Source organism: Marmota flaviventris, chromosome 2 (genome assembly GCF_047511675.1).
Source record: "Marmota flaviventris isolate mMarFla1 chromosome 2, mMarFla1.hap1, whole genome shotgun sequence".
NCBI classification, from domain to species: Eukaryota; Metazoa; Chordata; class Mammalia; order Rodentia; family Sciuridae; genus Marmota; species Marmota flaviventris.
The window spans coordinates 91,768,397-91,789,891 of record NC_092499.1 but is presented as its reverse complement, the minus strand read 5'-3'; the positions used below and the strand labels follow the sequence as shown (position 1 = coordinate 91,789,891).

At 34.5% G+C, this 21,495-nt stretch overlaps 1 protein-coding gene across 7 annotated transcripts in view; it reads right to left on the bottom strand.

Annotated features, from left to right (window-relative positions):
• Window positions 1-21,495, bottom strand: part of Tmem62 (transmembrane protein 62) — a 44,466-nt gene that overhangs the window by 1,975 nt on the left and 20,996 nt on the right. For 3 of the 7 annotated variants that reach the window (XM_071608171.1, XM_071608170.1, XM_071608169.1), the window contains 4 exons: window positions 20,492-20,605; window positions 16,924-17,008; window positions 4,997-5,101; window positions 2,965-3,083 (listed from right to left, as the gene is read on the bottom strand). In XM_071608171.1, coding sequence (XP_071464272.1) covers window positions 2,965-3,083; window positions 4,997-5,101; window positions 16,924-17,008; window positions 20,492-20,605 — 423 coding nt within the window. Of the gene's footprint in view, window positions 1-2,964; window positions 3,084-4,996; window positions 5,102-16,923; window positions 17,009-17,585; window positions 17,883-20,491; window positions 20,606-21,495 lie in introns of those variants that run through there. The other 4 variants (XM_071608166.1, XM_071608172.1, XM_071608167.1 and 1 more) reach the window with 3 other exon arrangements.

The window sequence follows — 21,495 nt, the reverse complement described above, 5'->3', positions numbered from 1 at the left end:
TTCAGGTCCTTGGCCCATTTGTTGATTGGGTTATTTGTTATCTTATTATCTAATTTTTTGAGTTCTTTGTATACTCTGGATATTAGGGCTCTATCTGATGTGTGAGGAGTAAAAATTTGTTCCCATGATGTAGGCTCCCTATTTACCTCTCTCATTGTTTCTCTTGCTGAGAAAAAACTTTTTAGTTTAAGTAAGTCCCATTTGTTGATTCTTGTTCTTAACTCTTGTGCTATGGGTGTCCTATTAAGGAATTTGGAGCCCGACCCCACAATATGTAGATCACTCCATTCACAATATCCTCAAAAATAAAATAAAATACTTGGGAATCAACCTAACAAAAGAGGTGAAAGATTTATACAATGAAAACTACAGAACCCTAAAGAGAGAAGTAGAAGAAGATCTTAGAAGATGGAAAAATATACCCTGTTCATGGAGAGGCAGAACTAACATCATCAAAATGGCGATATTACCAAAAGTTCTCTATAGGTTTAATGCAATGCCAATCAAAATCCCAACGGCATTTCTTGTAGAAATAGACAAAGCAATCATGAAATTCATATGGAAAAATAAAAGACCCAGAATAGCAAAAGCAATTCTAAGCAGGAAGTGTGAATCAGGCGGTATAGCGATACCAGACCTCAAACTATACTACAGAGCAATAGTAACAAAAACAGCATGGTACTGGTACCAAAACAGGCAGGTGGACCAATGGTACAGAATAAAGGACACAGAGACTAATCCACAAAGTTACAACTATCTTAGATTTGATAAAGGGGCTAAAAGCATGCAATGGAGGAAGGATAGCATCTTCAACAAATGGTGTTGGGAAAACTGGAAATCCATATGCAACAAAATGAAACTGAATCCCCTCCTCTCGCCATGCACAAAAGTTAACTCAAAATGGATCAAGGAGCTTGATATATATATACTTTGATCACACTTATTTGTAACACATTCAACCTACAGTTAGTTGTGTCCTTTTGTTCATCTTAAAGACAGGAATCATTTAACTTATATTGAAGCTCCAATATATATATATATATATATATATATATATATATATATAGAGAGAGAGAGAGAGAGAGAGAGAGAGTAAATATCGGCCAGTGTTTAAATTAAAATTAAGTACACACAAATGCGAGTGTGCATGTGCGTGCGTGCGCGCGCACACCAACACACACACACCCAGAATATACATTCTGTTTTGGTGGAATGGAGGGACTTGTATTACCAGTATATTTTTTCTTATCTTGATATTTTTGTTTGAGGTAGAATGATGAGTACTAAAGTATAAATTGGAATATCTATGTTATAATATAGTTTGAAGGATGTGTGATTCATTTATTCATTCAACAATATTTATTGTAGCAGTCACTGTCCTAGGATCTAGGTTAGGGATACTCTAGGTTAGGGACACAATAGTGAACAAGTCAAAAAAGATCCATCATAGAGCTATACAGTCTAACAGGAAAAAGAAAAAATTAAAAAAGGAATTACAAATTGTGATAAATTCAATTAAGAAATAACTGGATCACAAAAGAGTAAATAAAAGAGAGGCTCTGTGTAGCCTGAAGGACAGGAATGAGTCAGTTAATGTAAATGCATTCCAGGAAGAAGGAACAAATGAAAAGTCCAGAGGTGGGAGAGGTCTTGGGCTCTGTAAGACAACGGTAGCCAAGGATGATGAACAAGGTGGAAAGTAGGAGTGGAGCCACAAGTGTGAGGTCAGAGACATAATACTGAGATGCCTGTTATGCATCAAAGGAAATATATAAAATGGCAGTTGAGTATATAGACACTTGAAGTACAGAGAAGATATCTATGTCAGAGGTATACATTTGGAAGTCAGGAGCCTGGATAATACATAAAGTCCATTATTAACTTATAATTGCTCAAAATATGAATGTACACATTTTCATAGAAAAAAAAACCCATGCCTTTTGGTAAGACATAAGTTTCACTTGGTGTAAGAGTGCTCCTGAGAGACAGCCTGCATGTATATAACAGAAAACTGAACTTAAGCCAGAGATGTAGTTCAACAGCAGAGTGCCTGTCTAGTATGCCTGAAACCCTGGGTTCAATCCCCAGCACCAAAGTGTGGAGGGAAAGAAAAAGAATAAGACCCAGGATCTATTTACATGCTGCTATGCAGAGAATGTTGTGGACTGGGGTAAGTATTTGCTAGGTAAAAGTTTTCCCTAATTGGCTGTCTCTAATCCTGCTAATCTTGTTATACTGTTGTTAAGAGGTTTTTGAACTCATTTTGATTAATATTTTTTTATGTTTTCCAAAACTTCAAATTACACTGAGATTTTGGTCCAGCAGCCCCATTAGGTGAATAAAACAAAGCAATTGTTAGGTAAATACTTGTCAAGTTTTTTTAATGGAATTTTGCTATGGAACAGGATCTCTTAATTATATATTTGTTTTAGAGGAATCAAATGTAAACTTAATATGTTGGTGTTTCCCGAATAATACTGCTAAGACATCATTACAAAGCCCAGGTCTGAATTTTGTCCAGTGAAGCTTCTACTAAATAACTGATTTCCTTTTCATGTGTTTATATTTTTCCTTTCCTTCTTCTGAAATATTTTCCTTCCTTCTTTATCATAATCAGTTTTGGTTTAACTTAAAGTGTAAAACTTATTCTATCATAAAGCCCTTATTTCATTTTCTGTCAATGAAAAAGCACAATGAAACAAACAACAAAAACCTCTTTTACCTCTGATCAACCCTGAATGCCAAAATGTATTTTTGAAGTTTACACAAGAGTGGTGGAAGAAAAGGGTTAGGAAGCAAACAAAACATCAGTTATTAAAGACTGCCCTACAAATAAAGTAAGAAAGATGATCTATAATGTTCAATTTAAGACTTGAGATTTTTAAAAAAGATTTTGGATTTAACTGTTATGCAATTGTTTCAACAAGGCCAAGATGTTCTTAAACTGTATATCTAATTTCTTACCTGGAAAATTCCAGCTACAAATGTTGCACCACCTTGTAGGAAATGTCCATTAACAAATATCCCAAAGGAAAAGCAGAAACCCAATTTGCCATCAATAATTTCACCAAAAAACCATGGTCCTGAGAGAGGCAAAGTGTAGAAAAGAAGATTAAATAGCTACCACCCTAATTACATACATCTGAGATTCATTTATAGTAATAATGAAGATACAAGAATAGTAATCTATGAGCATTTTATTTCATAGTGTTTCTCCTTTGCTAATTTCTGTTGCATATGGTATCTTAACCAACTATTTGCCCCCTGTTTCTCTGGATCAAAAATTATCTGCATATATGCTATACTTGGAATAGATAAATAGCTTGTAGATAGCAAAAACAGGCTGCATTACACTCACAATTTTAAAAATATTCTCTTGCACTAATAAACTCAATATAATGTATTAACATTTCCTTTAAGAAGCAGAGGTATTCTACTGAAGCTAATTTTTGAGATACCTGAGATTTACTCCTTAAAGCAATAAAACCTCAACCACTTGTTTTAAAAAATATTTTTTTAGTTGTCAGTCAATCTTTATTTTATTTATTTATTTATTTGCAGTGCTGAGAGTCAAACCCAGTGCCTCACACATGCTAGGCATGTGCTCTACCACTGAGCTACAACTCCGGCTCCCTAAACCACTTTTCAATGGAAATTTTTCTAAAATGCTCTCTTGTACTTCTCTTTCTTACTAATATAATGAATATATTTTAGCCTTTTCTATTGACCTATGGCCATTAATTCATTCGTTCATATGTTCACTACATAATGACAATTCTTTAACAAGACTCCTAAAGCACAATAAATAAAACAAAAAAAATCAGTAAGTGGTATGGCATCAATTAAAGCTTGTGTGCAGCAAAAGAAACAATTAAGAACATGAAAAGAGAGCCTACAGAATGGGAGAAAATCTTTGCCACCTGCTCCCCAAGGCATTAATATCCAGAATATATAAAGAACTCAAAAAACTTGACACCAAAAATCCAATTAGGGCTGGGGTTGTAGCTCAGTAATAGAGCACTTGCCTCATATGTGTGAGGCCCTGGGTTCGATCCTCCATACCACATAAAAAAATAAAATAAAATAAAAATAAAGGTATTGTGTCCATTACAACTAAAAAAAAAACCCCAATTAATAAATAGGAAAAATAACTAAACAGACACTTCTCCAAAGAAGAAATACAATTGGCCAACAAATAAGTGAAAAAATGTTCAACAACTCTAGCAATCAGGGAAATGCAAATCAAAACTATATTGCAATTTCATCTCGCTCCAGTCAGCATGGCAATTATCAAGAATACAATAACAGGTCAGGTGCAGTGGCCCATGCCTATAATCTCAGTGGCTCAGAATTACAAGTTCAAAACTAGCCTTAGCAATTTATCAAGACCTTGAGCAACTTAGCAAGAACCTGTCTCAAAAATTAAAAAATAAAATATAAAAATAAAAAGGACCAGGGATTTGGCTTAGGGTACAGTGCCTTTGTTCAATCCCTGGTACAAAAAACAAACAAAATACACACGGAATATTACTCAGCATTAAAAGAGAATAGAATCATGGCTTTGTAAGTAAATGGATGGAGCTGGAGAATATAAAGCTAAGTGAAGTAAGCCAATCCCCCCCAAAAAATGCCGAGTGTTTTTTCTGATATAAGGATGCTGATTCATAATGGGGATGGGGAATGCAACATGGGAGGATTAGATGAACTTTAGATAGAGCAAAGGGGAGGAAGGGGAAGGAAGCGGGCATGGGGGTAGGAAAGAAGTGGAATGAGACGGACATCGTTATCCTAAGTACATGTATGAAAACATGAATGGTGTGACTCTACTTTGTATACAACCAGAGACATGAAAAACTGTGTTCTATTTGTGTATTATGAATTGAATTGTATTCTGCTGTCATATATAACAAATTAGAATAAATAAAAGAAAATTTAAAAATCTCAATATATTCTTTGACAGAATGCTCTACAATTTGAAGTTTATTAATTTACTTACCAAGCACTACATACAGGGTCATCAACAACATAGAATAGTAGAAGATGTTTATTTTGCTCAAGAGGTGAAGGGAAAATGATATCAAATTTATAAATCTTGGAGGTTCTAAACAGAACAAATTTTTTAAAATTCAGTGACCACATGTAAACTTTAATTTCTTTTTTTTTATAATGTAATTTTTATTTTCCAACAGATCAACTGCCTAAGATAGCACAGGTCTAATGACCAACCAATACCTTCTTTTCCTTTTACTTATCCATTATCCCTAGTGACTAATATCATATCTGACACAGTGGTATATCAATAATTTTTTTGTTAAATGAATCTACAAACAAATGAAAGTACAAGTGAGTTTAGAAGTGGTTAGGTATTTTGTAAAATTTAATTTCTTTATAACATTTTCTAGAAGACTATTATGGGCTATCTGCTTTATATGGGGCAAATCCTTCATTACATGGCAACTATACAGATGATACCACTTTAAATTTAGAATCCTGATGAGCTAATATACTTAAAATTATATAGGGTAGCCAGGCATGGTGGCATACACCTGTAATCCCAGCAGCTTGGGAGGCTGAGACAAGAAGATCACAAGTTCAAAGTCAGCCTCAGCAAAAGCGAGGTATTAAGCAACTCAGTGAGACCCAGTCTCTAAATAAAATACCAAATAGGGCTGGGGATGTGGCTCAGTGGTTGAGTGCCCCTGAGTTCAATCTCTGGTACCCACCCAAAAAAAGAATTATATAGGGTAGAAAGTTTAAAAAAACGGTTTAGTTGTGAGACCATATATACATTGTACTATATGTACTATAATATATTGAACTCATACATATACATATACATATATATATATACATATATATGTGTGTGTGTATATATATATTTTATATATATATATATATATATATATATATATATATATGTTTTTTAGTTTTCGGTGGACACAACATCTTTCTTTGTATGTGGTGCTGAGGATGGAACCCAGGCTGCACGCATGCCAGGCCAGCATGCTACCGCTTGAGCCACATCCCCAGCCCCCATAAATATTTTTGACTGAAAATAGACATACCTGCCAGAGGTCTGTACTATTTTATTATTTATTTATTTATTTAAATAAACCTTTATTTTATTTATTTACTTTTATGTGGTCCTGAGGATCAAATTCAGTGCCTTGTACATGCAAAGCAAGCACTCTACCAACTGAGCTATATCCCCAGCCCTGTACTATTTTATTTTCATGTAGATTTGAAAGATAGTGCTATGTTCAAAGGATCATTAAGTCTCCGTTTTCCATAGAATTTAGTACCAAAATTACAAACTTCCAAGAGATGCATTAAAATATATCAAAAGTACATAAAAGAAATAGCAAAATTTCTCATTTTGATCTTAAATATGAGTATCTGTCCCAGTAGTCCTTTCTTGTATGTGATACCGTTCTTAACAAACAGTTCTGTCATTCTAATTGAGAGGCACCCCTAAAGCTCTCCCAATTGATATGCTCTTAAATATGGTGCCAAAAGGCTCAAATATAAGTGCTTCAGCCAAAGAAGCTCCATCTGTGGCCATAGATTATCATTTTACTTATCATGGAGCTGGTCATAAACCAGTTATCAGAAAATTATGATAAAAAGTTCAGGCACACTGAGTGACACGCTAGACAAAAAAAAAAATTAAAAAACAGGTCCTGATGAAAGACAGCCTAATGTAAGTTAAATAAGTTATGAAGCCAGGTGCAGTGATGCACGCCTATAATCCCAGCAGCTTTGGGGGCTGAGACAAGAAGATCACGAGTTCAAAGCCAGTCTCGGCAAAAGCAAGGTGCTAAGCAACTCAGTGAGAACCAGTCTCTAAATAAAATACAAAATAGGGCTGGGGATGTTGCTCAGTGGTCAAGTGCCTCTGAGTTCAATCCCCAGTACCACCCACCAAAAAAAGTTATGATTTTGCTAATAGGTCAGCATACTCATTTAATACTTATAACATTATTCAGCCTGCTGACAATTAATTTTATACAAAGCCTAATAAAACCTTTCTCATTGTGTGTATTACTCTCACTTGTTTTTGTTTTTAGTCTTGTACTTTCAAAGTATTTATCTGGTTGAGGAGAAAATATATCATTTTAAGTGATTATGTAAAGTAAGATGCTTGGCTAATTAAGTATAGAATTGGGGATAGGGATATAGATTAGTGATAGAGTGCCTGTTTAGTATTCCTGAGGCCTTGTGTTCAATTCCCAGCGCTGAAAAAAAATTAGTAAAGAATTAATCATCAGGAAGCACTATAGGACTCAGACAAGCAAGAACTCACTATGACTTGGAATGGTTAGAGAAAGGGGTACAAGAAAAGACTATTTCAAGTAAGCCATACAGGAGACTAATATTTAAATAACTTTAGAAGAATAATTTAAAGTAGGCATAATAGCCTGGGCAAAAACACAAATGCATAAGTGATCATAGTTTGTATAGGGAACATTGAAAATTATCTGGGCTGGGAATTCCAGCAATTGGTTGAAGACATGGCTAGTCAAGTAAGACTAGGTTGTAGAGAGGTGTCTGATTTTTAATTATGGAATTTCATTCATAGGATCACTTCCATGACCAAAAAGCCTTACATATAAAATTCTGAGAAGGATAATTGCCTAATGATGAAGACAGACAATGGATTAGATGGACAGACTGGATATAGAAGCAACAGTTAGAAGTCTGTTTGGGAATCCTGAAAGGAGGTAGCATTGAAATAACATTGGTAACCCTTCAAAGGAAAAGAAACATTTGAAGAAAGAATCAATGGGTTTTAATAATATGCTGGCATTAGGGAATGAAGAATGAAGATTACTGAAAAATAAAATAAGGAATAATGATGCCATGAGAGACATAGGAAAATCAAACTAGGGATGAGGGGAGCAGGTGTGAGGTATTTCAGGAGTTTCTTTGTAGAAATATGTAGAGCCACTTAGGGATTCAGTAAGTTAAATCAGGCACAGACTGGGCTGGAGATGTGGCTCAAGCGGTAGCGCGCTCGGCTGGCATGCGTGCAGCCTGGGTTCGATCCTCAGCACCACATACAAACAAAGATGTTGTGTCCGCCGAAAACTAAAAAAATATAAATAAATAAATAAATATTTAAAAATTCTCTAAAAAAAAAATAAATAAATAAATCAGGCACAGACAATAAAATGTGGGAAGCATCCATAAAACCTTGATGACTGAAGTGCTACGCAGCTTATGCAAAGAAAAATCTTGGAGGAAAGGAAGAAAGAGGATCAGAGGTGAAAAAAAAAAAATAGGTCAGAACACTGATATATACCAAAAGGAGAGTTGTTTTTTAAGAAAAAAAAAAGAGTAGCAAAAAAATGTCCAGTTCTCAAGCAAGAGCAAGAAAATTGACTCAGCTATTAAGATGGCAAATAGTAAATTTGAGAGCTGAATGTTATACTTTCTTTTTTTTTCCCACATGTGGACTATAAAGATCTTTATCTATATATATCATTCAAATTAATATTTTTTCCTTCCTTCCTTCCTCCCACTTCTTTTCTTCCAGTGCTCACAGGGATCAAACAGAGCCTGTGCATACTAGGCAAGCATTCTACCACTAAGCTATATTCCTAACCCTGAAATGAATATCTTTTTAAATTCAGTCATTTTGGTTCAACATCTAGAGAAAGGTTTTAAAAAAGCAGAAAACCCTTTTAATAGCTTGACATGGGCTGACTTGTATTCCTCAAAAGTCATGTTGAAGTCCTAACTCCTAGTATCTTAGACTGTCACTGTATTTGAAGATAGGGCCTTTAAAGAGGTAACTGAGGTAAAAATGAGGTCATATGGGTGGGCTTAATCCAATGTGACTGGTATCCTTATAAAAAGGATATCAGGATACAAACAACACAGATCCAGGGATGACTACGTGAGGACACAGTGAGAAGGTGGTTATCTATAAGCCAAGGAGTGAGGCCTTAGGAAAAAACAAAACAAACAACAACAACAACAAAAACCTGAACTTGAACTTCAAGGCTCCAGAATTGTGAGAAAACAAATTTTTATTGTTTGAGCCAACCAGCCTGTGATATTTTGTTATGTCAGACCTAGCACACTAATATAAGCTTTATTTTAAAACTTTGTCATAAACCTTTTTTTAAAAAATATTTTTATTAGTTGTTGATGGACCTTTATTTTATTTATTTATATGTGGTGCTGAAAATCGAACCCAGTGCCTCACACATGCTAGGCAAGTTCTCTACCACTGATCCACAACCCAGCCCTGTCATAAACCTTTTTAAATGTACTTTGAAACTAGACTTTTTGCATCTTAAAAGGCTCATATTACTTTTAAGCTAGACAGCTAATTATATGGAATTAAGTATTGTAGTTATTAAGGGAAGCAGCCAGAGAAAACTATTAGTAAGTAATTTTAATGTTACTTTAAAATTAGTAATATAAGCTTAACCCTCAAAAGATTAGAAGCTAACAGAAAACCCTTATCAATACCTATAAAAAGGCTATGACTACTTCTATTTCTCTATTTTTGATTTTAGACTATAAAGTAGTAGTTTTTAAACCTGTCTGCTTTTCAGAATAACCTGGAAAGTACTTCAAAATAGAGATGCCCAGATCCCTCCTGCTACTAACACCCCCATTAGAGTTCTCCTCCAAAGTTGCTAAGATATATTAACCCCATACCCTCACATGTTTTCCCCTTAACATAACGTCCTATGCCCTATCCCCAGTTCTCTATATGCCACTAGAAACTGTACACCTTTTATGAAACTACTGACTATATTTTCAATAATAATTGAATCCAACATTTCTTCCAACATTTCTAGTCATAGAAATGTATTAAAAAAAAAAACTTGCTCATAGATGATGTATTGTTGATATTGGGAACTGTTAATATTGTCCTTCCCCACAAAGGAGAGAGATCTTGGAACTATATAAGAGCACTACAAATCTATAGGATAAAAACAATAACACACCAGACTCACAGAGCTGGAAAGAAACACAAGCAACATGAAAAGACAAGGAAAGAAAGTACCACAAACAATGCAAGACAATACATCACTAGAAGAATTACAGCAGAAAAAAATGACAGATAAAGATTTCAGGATATACATGATTCAGATGTTTTGGAGTCTTAAGGAAGACATCATACAACAAATACAGACAATGAAAGATCACTTTGACAATGAATTACATAAACAAACCCAAGAAGCAAAAGATCACCTACAGGGAGATAGAAGTTATTAAAAAAAAACAAAAAACAGAAATCCTAGAAATGAAAGAAATAATAAACCAAATTAAAAACTCAAATGAGAGTATCACCAGCAGAGTAGACCAGTTAGAAGATAGGATATCAGACAACGAGGACAAAGTATATAATCTTGAAAAAAACGTATACAGCACAGCGAGAATGATAAGAAACCACGAGCAGAATATCTAAGAAATATGGGATAACATAAAGAGACCAAATTTAAGAGCTATTGGGATAGAGGAAGGTATAGAGGTCCAAACCAAAGGAATGAGCAATCTATTCAATGAAGTAATATCAGAAAACTTTCCAGACATGAAGAATGAAACAGAAATCCAAATCCAATAAACCTGCAGGATGCTGAATGTGCAAAAATCACAAAAGATGCACACCAAGATACATTATAATGAAAATGCCCAACATAAAAAATAAGGAGAGAATTTTAAAAGCCACAAGATAAAAAAAATCAGATTACATATAGGGGTAAACCAATTAGGATAACGGCTGATTTTTCAACACAGACCCTGAAAGCAAAAAATCCTGGAACAACATATTTCAAATGCTGAAAGATAATGGGTTCCAACCAAGAATCTTGTATCCAGCAAAATTAAGTTTCAGGTTTGAAAATGAAATAAAAACCTTCCATGATAAACAAAAGTTAAAAGAATTTACAGCTAGAAAAACCGGGACTACAAAACAGCCTTGGCAAAACATTTCATGAAGAGGAAATGAAAAATAACAATGAAAACCAGCAGAGGGAGTTAGTACACTAAAGGAAAACCTAATCAAAGAGGAAAACCAAGTCAAGTTAAATAACAAAAATAAACAAATATGGCTGGAAATATGTCTCAACAGTAACCCTAAATGTTAATGGCTTAAACTCACTAATCAAAAGACACAGTCTAGCAGACTGGATTTAGAAAAAAACCCCAATAATATGCTGCCTACAGGAGACTCATTTGATAGGAAAAGAAATACACAGATTGAAGGTGAAAGGTTGGAAAAAATCATACCACACACCTGGTCTTCAGAAGCAAGCAGGGGTGTCCATACTCATATCAAATAAAGTTAATCTGTTAATTTCTGTTTTTTTTTTTTTTAATAAAGCCAAAGTTAATCAAAAGGGATAAAGATGGACATTACATACTGCTCAAGGGAACCATATATCAACAAGACATAACAATCATAAATATATATGCCACAAACAATGGTGCAGCTATGTTCATCAAATAAACTCTTCTCAAGTTCAAGAGTCAAATTGACCACAACACAATTATCTTGGGTGAGTTTAACACACCTCTCTCACCACTAGATAGATCTTCCAAACAAAAGTTGAATAAAGAAATTAGAGAGCTCAATAACACAATTAATAACTTAGACTTAATTGACATATATAGAATATATCAACCAGCATGAAGCAGATACGCTTTCTTCTCAGCAGCACATGGATCCTTCTCAAAAATAGACCATATACTATGCCACAGGGCAACTCTTAGCAAATACAAAGGAGTAGAGATACTACCATGCATTTTATCTGATCATAATGGAATGAAATTGGAAATCAATGATAAAATAAAGAAGAAAAATTCCTGCATCACATGGAGACTGAACTATATGCTACTGAATGAACACTGGGTTACAGAATACATCAAGGAGGAAATTAAAAAATTCTTAGAGGTAGGGCTGGGGATGTGGCTCAAGCAGTAGCGTGCTTGCCTAGCATGCGCGGGGCACTGGGTTCGATCCTCAGCACCACATAAAAATTAAAAAAAATAAAGATGTTGTGTCCACTGAAAACTAAAAAATAAATATAAAAAAAAATTCTTAGAGGTAAATGACAGACACAACATATCGAAATCTCTGGGACACTATGAAAGTAGTATTAAGAGGAAAATTCATTGCATGGAGTTCATTCCTTAAAAGAAGAAAAATCCAACAAATAAATTACCTCACACTACATCTCAAAGCCCTAGAAAAAGAAGAACAAATCAGCAGCAAAAGTAGAAGGCAAGAAATAATTAAAATCAGAGTTGAAATCAATGAAATTGAAACAAAGGAAACAAATGAAAAAATTGACAAAACTAAAAGTTGGTTTTTGGAAAAATAAATAACACTGACAGACCCTTAGCCATGCTAACAAACAGAAGGAGAGAGAAAACCCAAATTTCTAGCATATGAGATGAAAAAGTCAATATCACAACAGACACTACAGAAATACAGAAGATAATTAGAAATTATTTTGCAACCTTATACTCTAATATAATAGAAGATAGTGAAGGCATCAGTAAATTCCTAAATTCTAATTCTAATATAATAGAAGATAGTGAAGGCATCAGTAAATTCCAGATTGAGTCAGGAAGATATACACAACTTAAACAGACCAATGTCAAGTGAGGAAATAGAAGAAGCCATCAAAAGATTACCAACCAAGAAAAGCCCAGGACCTGATGGATATACATCCGAGTTTTACAAGACCTTTAAAGAACTATTACCAATACTCTTTAATCTATTTCAGGAAATAAAAAAAGAGGGAGTACTTCCAAATTCATTCTATGAGGCCAATATCACCCTGATTCCAAAACCAGACAAAGACACTTCAAAGAAAGAAAACTTCAGACCAATATCTCTAATGAATAGATGCAAAAATCCTCAATAAAATTCTGGCAAATTGAATACAAATACATATCAAAAAGATCGTGCACCATGATCAAGTGGGATTCATCCCAGGGATGCAAGGTTGGTTCAACATAGAGAAATCAATAAATGTAATTCATCACATCAGTAGACTTAAAGATAAGAACCATATGATCATCTCAACAGACGCAGAAAAAGCATTTGACAAAATACAACACCCCCTTATGTTCAAAACACTAGAAAAACTAGGGATTACAGGAACACATTTCAATATTATAAAGGCTATCTACACTAAGCCTCAGACCAACATCATTCTAAATGGAGAAAAACTGAAGGCATTCCCTCTAAAATCTGGAACAAGACAGGGATGCCGTCTCTCACCACTTCTATTCAACATAGTTCTTGAAACACTGGCCAAAGCAATAAGATGAAAGAAATTGAAGGAATAACTACAGGAAAAGAAGAACTTAAACTAGCACTATTTGCTGATGATATGATTCTATACCTAGAAGACCCAAAAAACTCCACCAGAAAACTTCTAGAACTAGTAAATGAGTTCAGCAAAGTGGCAAGATATAAAACCAACACCCATAAATCAAAGGCATTTCTGTATATCAGTGACATATCCTCTGAAAAGGAAATGAGGAAAACTACACCATTCACAATATCCTCAAAAAAAAAAAAATAAGGTACTTGGGAATTAACTTAACAAAAGAGGTGAAAGATCTATACAATGAAAATTACAGAACATTACAGAGAGAAATCGAAGAAGACCTTAGAAGATGGAAAGATCTACCTCACTCATGGATAGGCAGAATTAATATTATCAAAATGAACATACTACCAAAAGCACTATATAGATTCAATGCAATTCTGATCAAAATCCCAATGGCATTCCTCATAGAAATAGAAAAAGCAATCATGAAATTCACCTGGAAAAATAAGAGACCAGAATAGCTAAAGCAATTCTAAGCAGGAAGCGTAAAACAGGTGATATCGCTGTAACACACCTTAAACTATACTACAGAGCAATAGTAACAAAAACAGCATGGTACTGGCACCAATGATACTGGTAGACCAATGGTACAGAATAGAGAACACAGAGACTAACCCACAAAATTACAATTATCTTATATTAGACAAAGGAGCCAAAAGCATGCACTGGAGGAAAATAGCCTCTTCAACAAATGGTGCTGGGAAAACTGGAAATCCATATGCAACAAAATGAAATTGAATCCCTATCTCTCACCATACACAAAAGTTAACTCAAAATGGATCAAGGATCCAGGAATTAAACCAGAGACTCTGCGTCTAATAGAAGAAAAAGTAGGCCCTAATCTTCATCACGTGGGGCTAGGCCCCAACTTCCTTAATAAGACGCCTATAGCACAAGAATTAAAACCAAGAATCAACAAATGGGATGGATTCAAACTAAAATGTTTTTTCTCAGCAAAAGAAATAATATGTGAGGTGGACAGGGAGCCTACCTCCTGGGAGCAAATCTTTACCCCTCACACATCAGATAGAGCACTAATCTCTAGGGTATATAAAGAACTCAACAAGCTAAGCACCAGAAAACCAAATAATCCAATCAATAACTGGGCCAAGGACCTGAACAGACACTTCTCAGAAGAGGATATATAATCAACAAATATATGAAAAAATGCTCATCATCTCTAGCAATCAGAGAAATGCAAATTAAAACTACTCTAAGATACCATCTCACTCCAGTCAGAATGGCAGCTATTATGAAGACAAACAACAACAAGTGTTGGTGAGGATGTGGGGGAAAAGGTACACTCATACTTTGCTGGTGGAACTGCAAATTGGTACAGCCAATTTGGAAAGCAGTATGGAGATTTCTTGGAAATCTGGGAATGGAACCACCATTTGACCCAGCTATTCCTCTTCTTGGTCTATATCCAAAGGACCTAAAAACAGCATACTACAGGGACACAGCCACATAAATGTTTACAGCAGCACAATTCACAATAGCTAAACTGTGGAACCAACCTAGATGTCCTTCAGTGGATGAATGGATAAAAAAAATGTGGCATATATACACAATGGAATATTACTCAGCACTAAAAAAAGAACAAAATCATGGCATTTGCAGGTAAATGGATGGCGTTAGAGAAGATTATGCTAAGTTAAATTAGCTAATCCCTAAAAAAACAAATGCCGAATGTTTTCTCTGATATAAGGGTGGTGACTCAAAGAGGGTTAGGGAGGGAGAGCATGGGAGGAAGATTATTTCTAGATAGGGAAGAGGGGTGGGAGGGAAAGGGAGGGGGAAGGGGAATAGCAAGGATGGGGGAATGTGATGGTCATCATTATACAAAATACATGTATGAAGATTTGAATTTGGTGTCAACATACCTTATATATAACAGAGATATGAAAAATTGTCGTGTATATGTGTATTAAGAATTGTAATGCAAAAAAAAAGAATATATGTATGATGGCATAATGTGGTATTATCATACTTTATATACAGAGTTACAAAAAATTGTGCTGTATATGTGTAATAATGAGTGTAATGCATTCCACTATTGTCATATATTAAAAAAAAAACCGATAAAAAGGTCATGACTACTTCTATTTCTCTATTTTTGATTTTATAATATAAAGTAGTATTTTTAAAACCTGTCTGCTTTTCAGAATAACCTGGGAAGTTCTTCAAAATAGAGATTCCCAGATCCCTCCCTCAGACATTTTAATTCAGTAGGCCTGAGATAGGGCCTAAGAATCTATTTCTTTGAAATGTCCTTAGGTGATTGTTATATACTGCCAGATTTGAGGATCACTGCAGTAAAGTACAAGGAATGAAAAGAAAAAGGTTTTCAAGCAAACCAAGAATGTAGGACTATTACTCTTTACCACTTACTAGCTATTAGCCTATGAAGGGTCATTAGATATAGAATCAAAGAGTAAGCAGTGAATAATGGAAAAAGTTGAAAACTGGTGCAAAAAGTTATATAGATGTACCTACATGATTATAACTCTCTATTGCTAATAGTCAATATTAGTGCTTTTACACAGAAATATTTATAAGTATTTGTTTTACTAGAAAAAGCATGAGTGGAAAATGTGTTATTTTTCTGTTTTAACATACCTATAGGGAGCTTCACTGTACTAAAAGATCATTGAAAGCACCACTATCCAAAATATCAGCCTAGATATATTGATGGGATACTATCTAGGAAGAAACAAGCAGCCAACAAAAAGCCTTTTGAGTGTTCCAAACCCACACCTATACAGGTTCAGAAAAACTTTTAGCAGCTATCTAAACAAATGATTATCAATTTCCCTTCAGTATTCATTAACTTATTAACAGTTTTCTGCTAGTCAGTTCAGTTGGCAAATATAGTCAGAGAAGACAAACAGGGACAGACAGTTGTCCCTGGGGAAGGAAGCATCCCAGGAAAAGTCACCTCTTTTGCAACTGTTCTATAGCTTGCCCTGTGTATGTAATTCAAAATTATATATACATTATTTAAGTTTTGTCAAGCTTTGCTGGGTATCATGGCACATGCCGATAATCTTAGCAACTTGGGAGGCTGAGGCAAGAAGGATCCCAATTTTGAGGCCATCCTCAGCAACTTAGCAAGACCCTGTCTTAAAATAAAAAGGGCTCAGGATAGAGTTTAGTGGTATAGCCCCTGAGTTCAATCTGTAGTACAAAAGAAAAAAAAAGTTTTGTCAGGCTTTGTTTAGTGCCTTATCTTTGAATATCTGAAACATTATTTTCTATTTAAAAGCATTTCATATTTAAAAATTATATTAAATAGCTACTTATATTAATATTTGGTCATTCTGAGCCATATTGTATTTTACCTTCATTTTGACTGAACTTCATTTTACTGTTATAAAGCAGCAAAAATAATAATGATGCTCTTCAAGATAAGAGCATTATGGGGGAAAAGTAATGCTTTGAAGAATGCATCTCACCAACTCATGCAAAGACAATTTATATTGTTATATATCACTTCATAATTGGACATTATATGATATTTTAAGGTCTTCTAAGAATGAAAATAACCATAACTAACCTTTAAGATCTGGGTATTCTAGGTACCTAAAAGTAATGAGAATGAAGAGTTGGATCAGCACGATCAGCACAAAAAGGACCCGGGCCTGCAGAGAAAAAAGATGTTAGTGTGACTAGATACATGGGGATAGCTCCAGTGAACACTTTAAAACTGGCCTCATTAACAAAAATGGAAATGACATCTGTGATATTGTGATATAATAAGAAATATGAGGGCTGGGGTTGTGGCTCAGAGGTAGAGTGCTCGCCTGGCACGTGCAAGGCCCTGGGTTCAATCTTCAGCACCACATAAAAATAAATAAAATAAAGGTATTTTGTCCAACTAAAAAAATTAATATTCAAAAAAAGAAATATGAATTTTAGTTTTCATCTTGGCCACAGCTCCTAAAACCCTTGTGATTTTTCAAATGGTAGCAGAAAAAAATAAAGCATCTTTTGTTATATTTGGCTTTTGTCTGTAGTTCTTGGACAAGCTCTGGAATGATAAATAAAAGGAGTGTCTTCTGTGATTAATAACAAGCCTATTTCAATCACACCTCAGTTCATGTTAATAAGGGAACTTTTAAAAAGCCCTTAAGGATGGGGGCTGGTTATAATGTGGACAAACCATGTGATCACATCACCCCCATCCTTTCCCTCCAGAGAGGGGAGAGAGGTTGTAAGTTGAATTAATCACCAATAGCCAATGATTTAAACAATCATGCCTACATAATAAAACCTCCATAAAAACCCTAACTGAAGGAGTTCAGAGAGCTTCCCAGGTTGGTGAATACATGGAGGTGTTGGGAAAGTGGCATGTGTTTGGGGAAAGCATGGAAATTCACAACCAACCCTCATAACTTGCCTTGGCATCTCTTCCATTTGGCTCTTCCTGAGTTGTATTCTTCTCTCATAAGCCAATAATCTAGTAAGTAAAGGGTTTTCCTGAATTCTGGGAAGCTTTCTAGCAAACTTTTGGACCTGAGGAAGGAAGCCGTGGGAACCTCTAATTTATAACCAGTTGGTCAGAAGCACAGGTGACATCTGGACTTATGATTGGTATTGGGGATGGTGGGTGGTGAGGAGGGCAGTCTTCTAACATTAAGCTCGTAACCTGTGGAGTCTGTGCTAACTTCTAGCAGTTAGTGTCAGAATTGTGTTGAACTGTATAAGGCCCATTCAGTGTCCACTGATATTGGAAAATTATATGGTTTAGAAAAATTCACACATTTAGTTTTAGAAATGTTGTATAATTATAGAGAGAAAAGCAAATTTCATGCCGAGTGTCATGGTGCACGCCTGTAATCCTAGTGGCTTGGGAGGCTGAGGCAGGAGGATTTTTAGTTCAAAGCCAGATTCAGCAAAAGTGAGATGCTAAGCAACTCAGAGAGACTCTGTTTCTAAATAAAATACAAAATAGCTGGGAATGTGGCTCAGTGATCAAGTGCCCCTGAGTTCAATCCTTGGTACCAAAACAAAACAAAAAAAAAGAAAGAAAGAAAAAAGAAAAGCAAGTTTCTTTTTTTCTTTCAGCATCATTAAACGATTATAAGAAAAATATAGGTAGCCAGGTTCAGTGGCTATAATCCCAGCAATTTAGGAGTCGAGGCAGGAGGATCATAAATTCAAGGCCAGCCTCAGCAACTTAGCTTCTAAGACCTTCAGTAACTTAGTAAGCAACTAAGACCTTCAGTAACATAGTAAGAACCTGTCTCAAACTAAAAAATAAAAAAGACTGGGGATCTTGCTCAATGAAAAAGTACCCCTGGCTCCTGGTTCAATCCCCAATACCCTCTCAAAAAAAAAAAAAAAAAAAAAAAAAAAAAAAAAAATATATATATATATATATATATATATATATATATATATATATATATATAAAACACACACACATATTAAAGAGAATCAAACATCTGATACAGTGATAAAGAAAATTGTAAGTTGCCTCAGTTTAAATTGGAGATAAGTAGTTTATATAGTTATATTAAACTATCAAATTAAAATAGTTCACTTTCATTGTATGAAGATAAAAATAATTTGTTTTATTTAAAGTTGCATATGGGAGTTAGGGTTGTGGCTCAGTGGTAGTGTGCTTGCCTAGCATGCATGAGGCAATACATCCTGAGATAGCTTTAGAGGACACACCCTCACAGACTTAAAATGTGAAATTATTTTTGTTTTTATTACTTGTGTGATTGAGTTTTTAAGAAATGTGATTAATGGGCATTTATATTTCATTACTATCATTTTAGGGGTCATTTTAAAATTTTTCTTTGGAAGATTTTTTATAGTCACCTAGATCAGGCTTGATGTAGTAGAGGGAAAATTTGGAAACAAATGTCCCCTAATAGGCAAGTAGTTATATATACTAAGGAAAATCTTAATTTATCTAACTAAGGCATACCTCTATTTAGTCACTTGTCCAAAATACCTTAACAAATTAAGGTCTTTATTCATACAATAATGTATATCTTAACATAATACAACTAATATCACATTATAAAATAATGTAGTCAGGCAAAGAGGTATGCATCTATAATCCCAGCTACTAAGGAGGCTAAGGCAGGAGAATTGCTTGAGCCCAGGAGTTCAATTCCAGCCTGGGTAACATAGCAAGATCCCATAAAAAAAGAAAAACATATAAATTGATATGAGAAATAGTCAAAACAAATTCCTCAACGGGAAAAAATCAGATAGCAAAAAAGAACAAATGTATACTAGAGGGGCTGGGGATATAGCTCAATGATAAAAGCCTTGCCTAGCCTGCACAAGGCCCTAGGTTTAATCACCAGTACCACCAAAGGAAAAAAAAATCACATTTTACTTTAAAGACTCATATACAAGCATATAACAATACAATGGTTATAATGAACAGTGGGATGAAAATGATGTAGAGTTGATCCTTCTTTTTTTTCTTAATTTTCCACGTTATTTTTTCTTTTAAAGGAACTTCACAATTTTTTTGAGAGAGAGAGAGATTTTTTTTAATGTTTATTATTTATTTTTTAGTTCTCAGTGGACACAACATCTTTATTTTATTTTTTGTGCTGCTGAGGATCGAACCCAGCGCCCTGCGCATGCCAGGCGAGCGTGCTACTGCTTGAGCCACATCCCCAGCCCTCCACATATTTTTTTTAAAAAAGAAATATTCTTTTAAAAGCCTTAATTCTGGATTGGGTGTGTGGCTCAGTGGTAGAGTGTTTGCCTAACATAAACGAGGCCCTAGGTTCAATTCCCAGCATGGTACAAACAAATAATTAAAATCAAAATAATACACAAAAAATATTATCATTAGTAGTATTAGTAGTAGTGAATAATTAAACTTAAAAGCTTTAATTCAAATCAGCACCTATAATTTCCTTAGTCATCCTGGTTGTATGGCATTGATTAGAACTAGGTACTAAATTACTTGTTCACGTCTCTACTTCTTTTGATTCAAATCAACTTAAAATCATTTTATTCTTCTAGACAAATAACTAAACTTTAATTTTACGAGGCTCTACTTTCTTTATACATGATTATATTATTTACAACTTTGAGTTTACCAAATCCAATAAAAATACATGTAACATTTAATTGAATTCACTTACCACCATGCAGTGGTCAGTAAGGAGAATAAATGATGCCAGGGGATTAAATGTGAGATGAATATTCTCTTGAACAGAAAATATGTGGTGAACACTCGTACTTCTTCCAGCAGAATCCTAGTTATAAGCACAGCAGAGAAGTGACTTCATACATATTTATATATATATATATATATATAATGTTCTAAATTGTGCACATAACTGACAAGAGAGTTTGCAATAACTTTTATCAGTTGTCTTGTTGAATAGCTACCTTTTTTATCACTTACTTTTGATTCTCCGTATAAGTGCTTTTGACAGCATTTTATTTTATTTATTTATTTAGTTTTAGAGAGAGAGAGAATTTTTTAATCTTTATTTCTTAGTTTTCGGCGGACACATCTTTGTTTGCATGTGGTGCTGAGGATCGAACCCGGGCCACACGCATGCCAGGCGAGCGCGCTACCTCTTGAGCCACATCCCCAGCCCTGTACTTTTATTTTTAAAGAAATCTTTTTCCCTCTGTTCACCGAAAAGGCCCAGTAGTAATAATAAACCTATAAAAGCAATGAGCTAGCAGAACTAGTATAGACTCTTAAAAAAGCATTTTTCACTAAAAGGAAGCAGTGTTTCTTAGAAAAATGGCTGATTCCAGGTTTTGAGTAAGAAATGCAGAAGAACTTAGAATATCTTGTTATACCAGAAACTAAAAAAAACTAATTAAGAATACTAGGATTGTGTCAAAGAACTTAGAGGTCAACATGAAGAGGCTCCCACTAGCCAAACATGGACCAATTTGAGTATCAAAAGAATAAATGCAATGGATTGAAACATCAAATAGGGGCTGGGGTTGTGGCTCAGTGGTAGCGCACTTGCCTAGCATGCGTGAGGCACTCGGTTCGATTCTCAGCACCACATACAAATAAATAAAATAAAGGTCCATCAACAACTCAAAAATATTTAAAAAAAAGAAACATCAAATAAATAAACATATATAAATAAATATCTAAATATGTATACATTTTAGG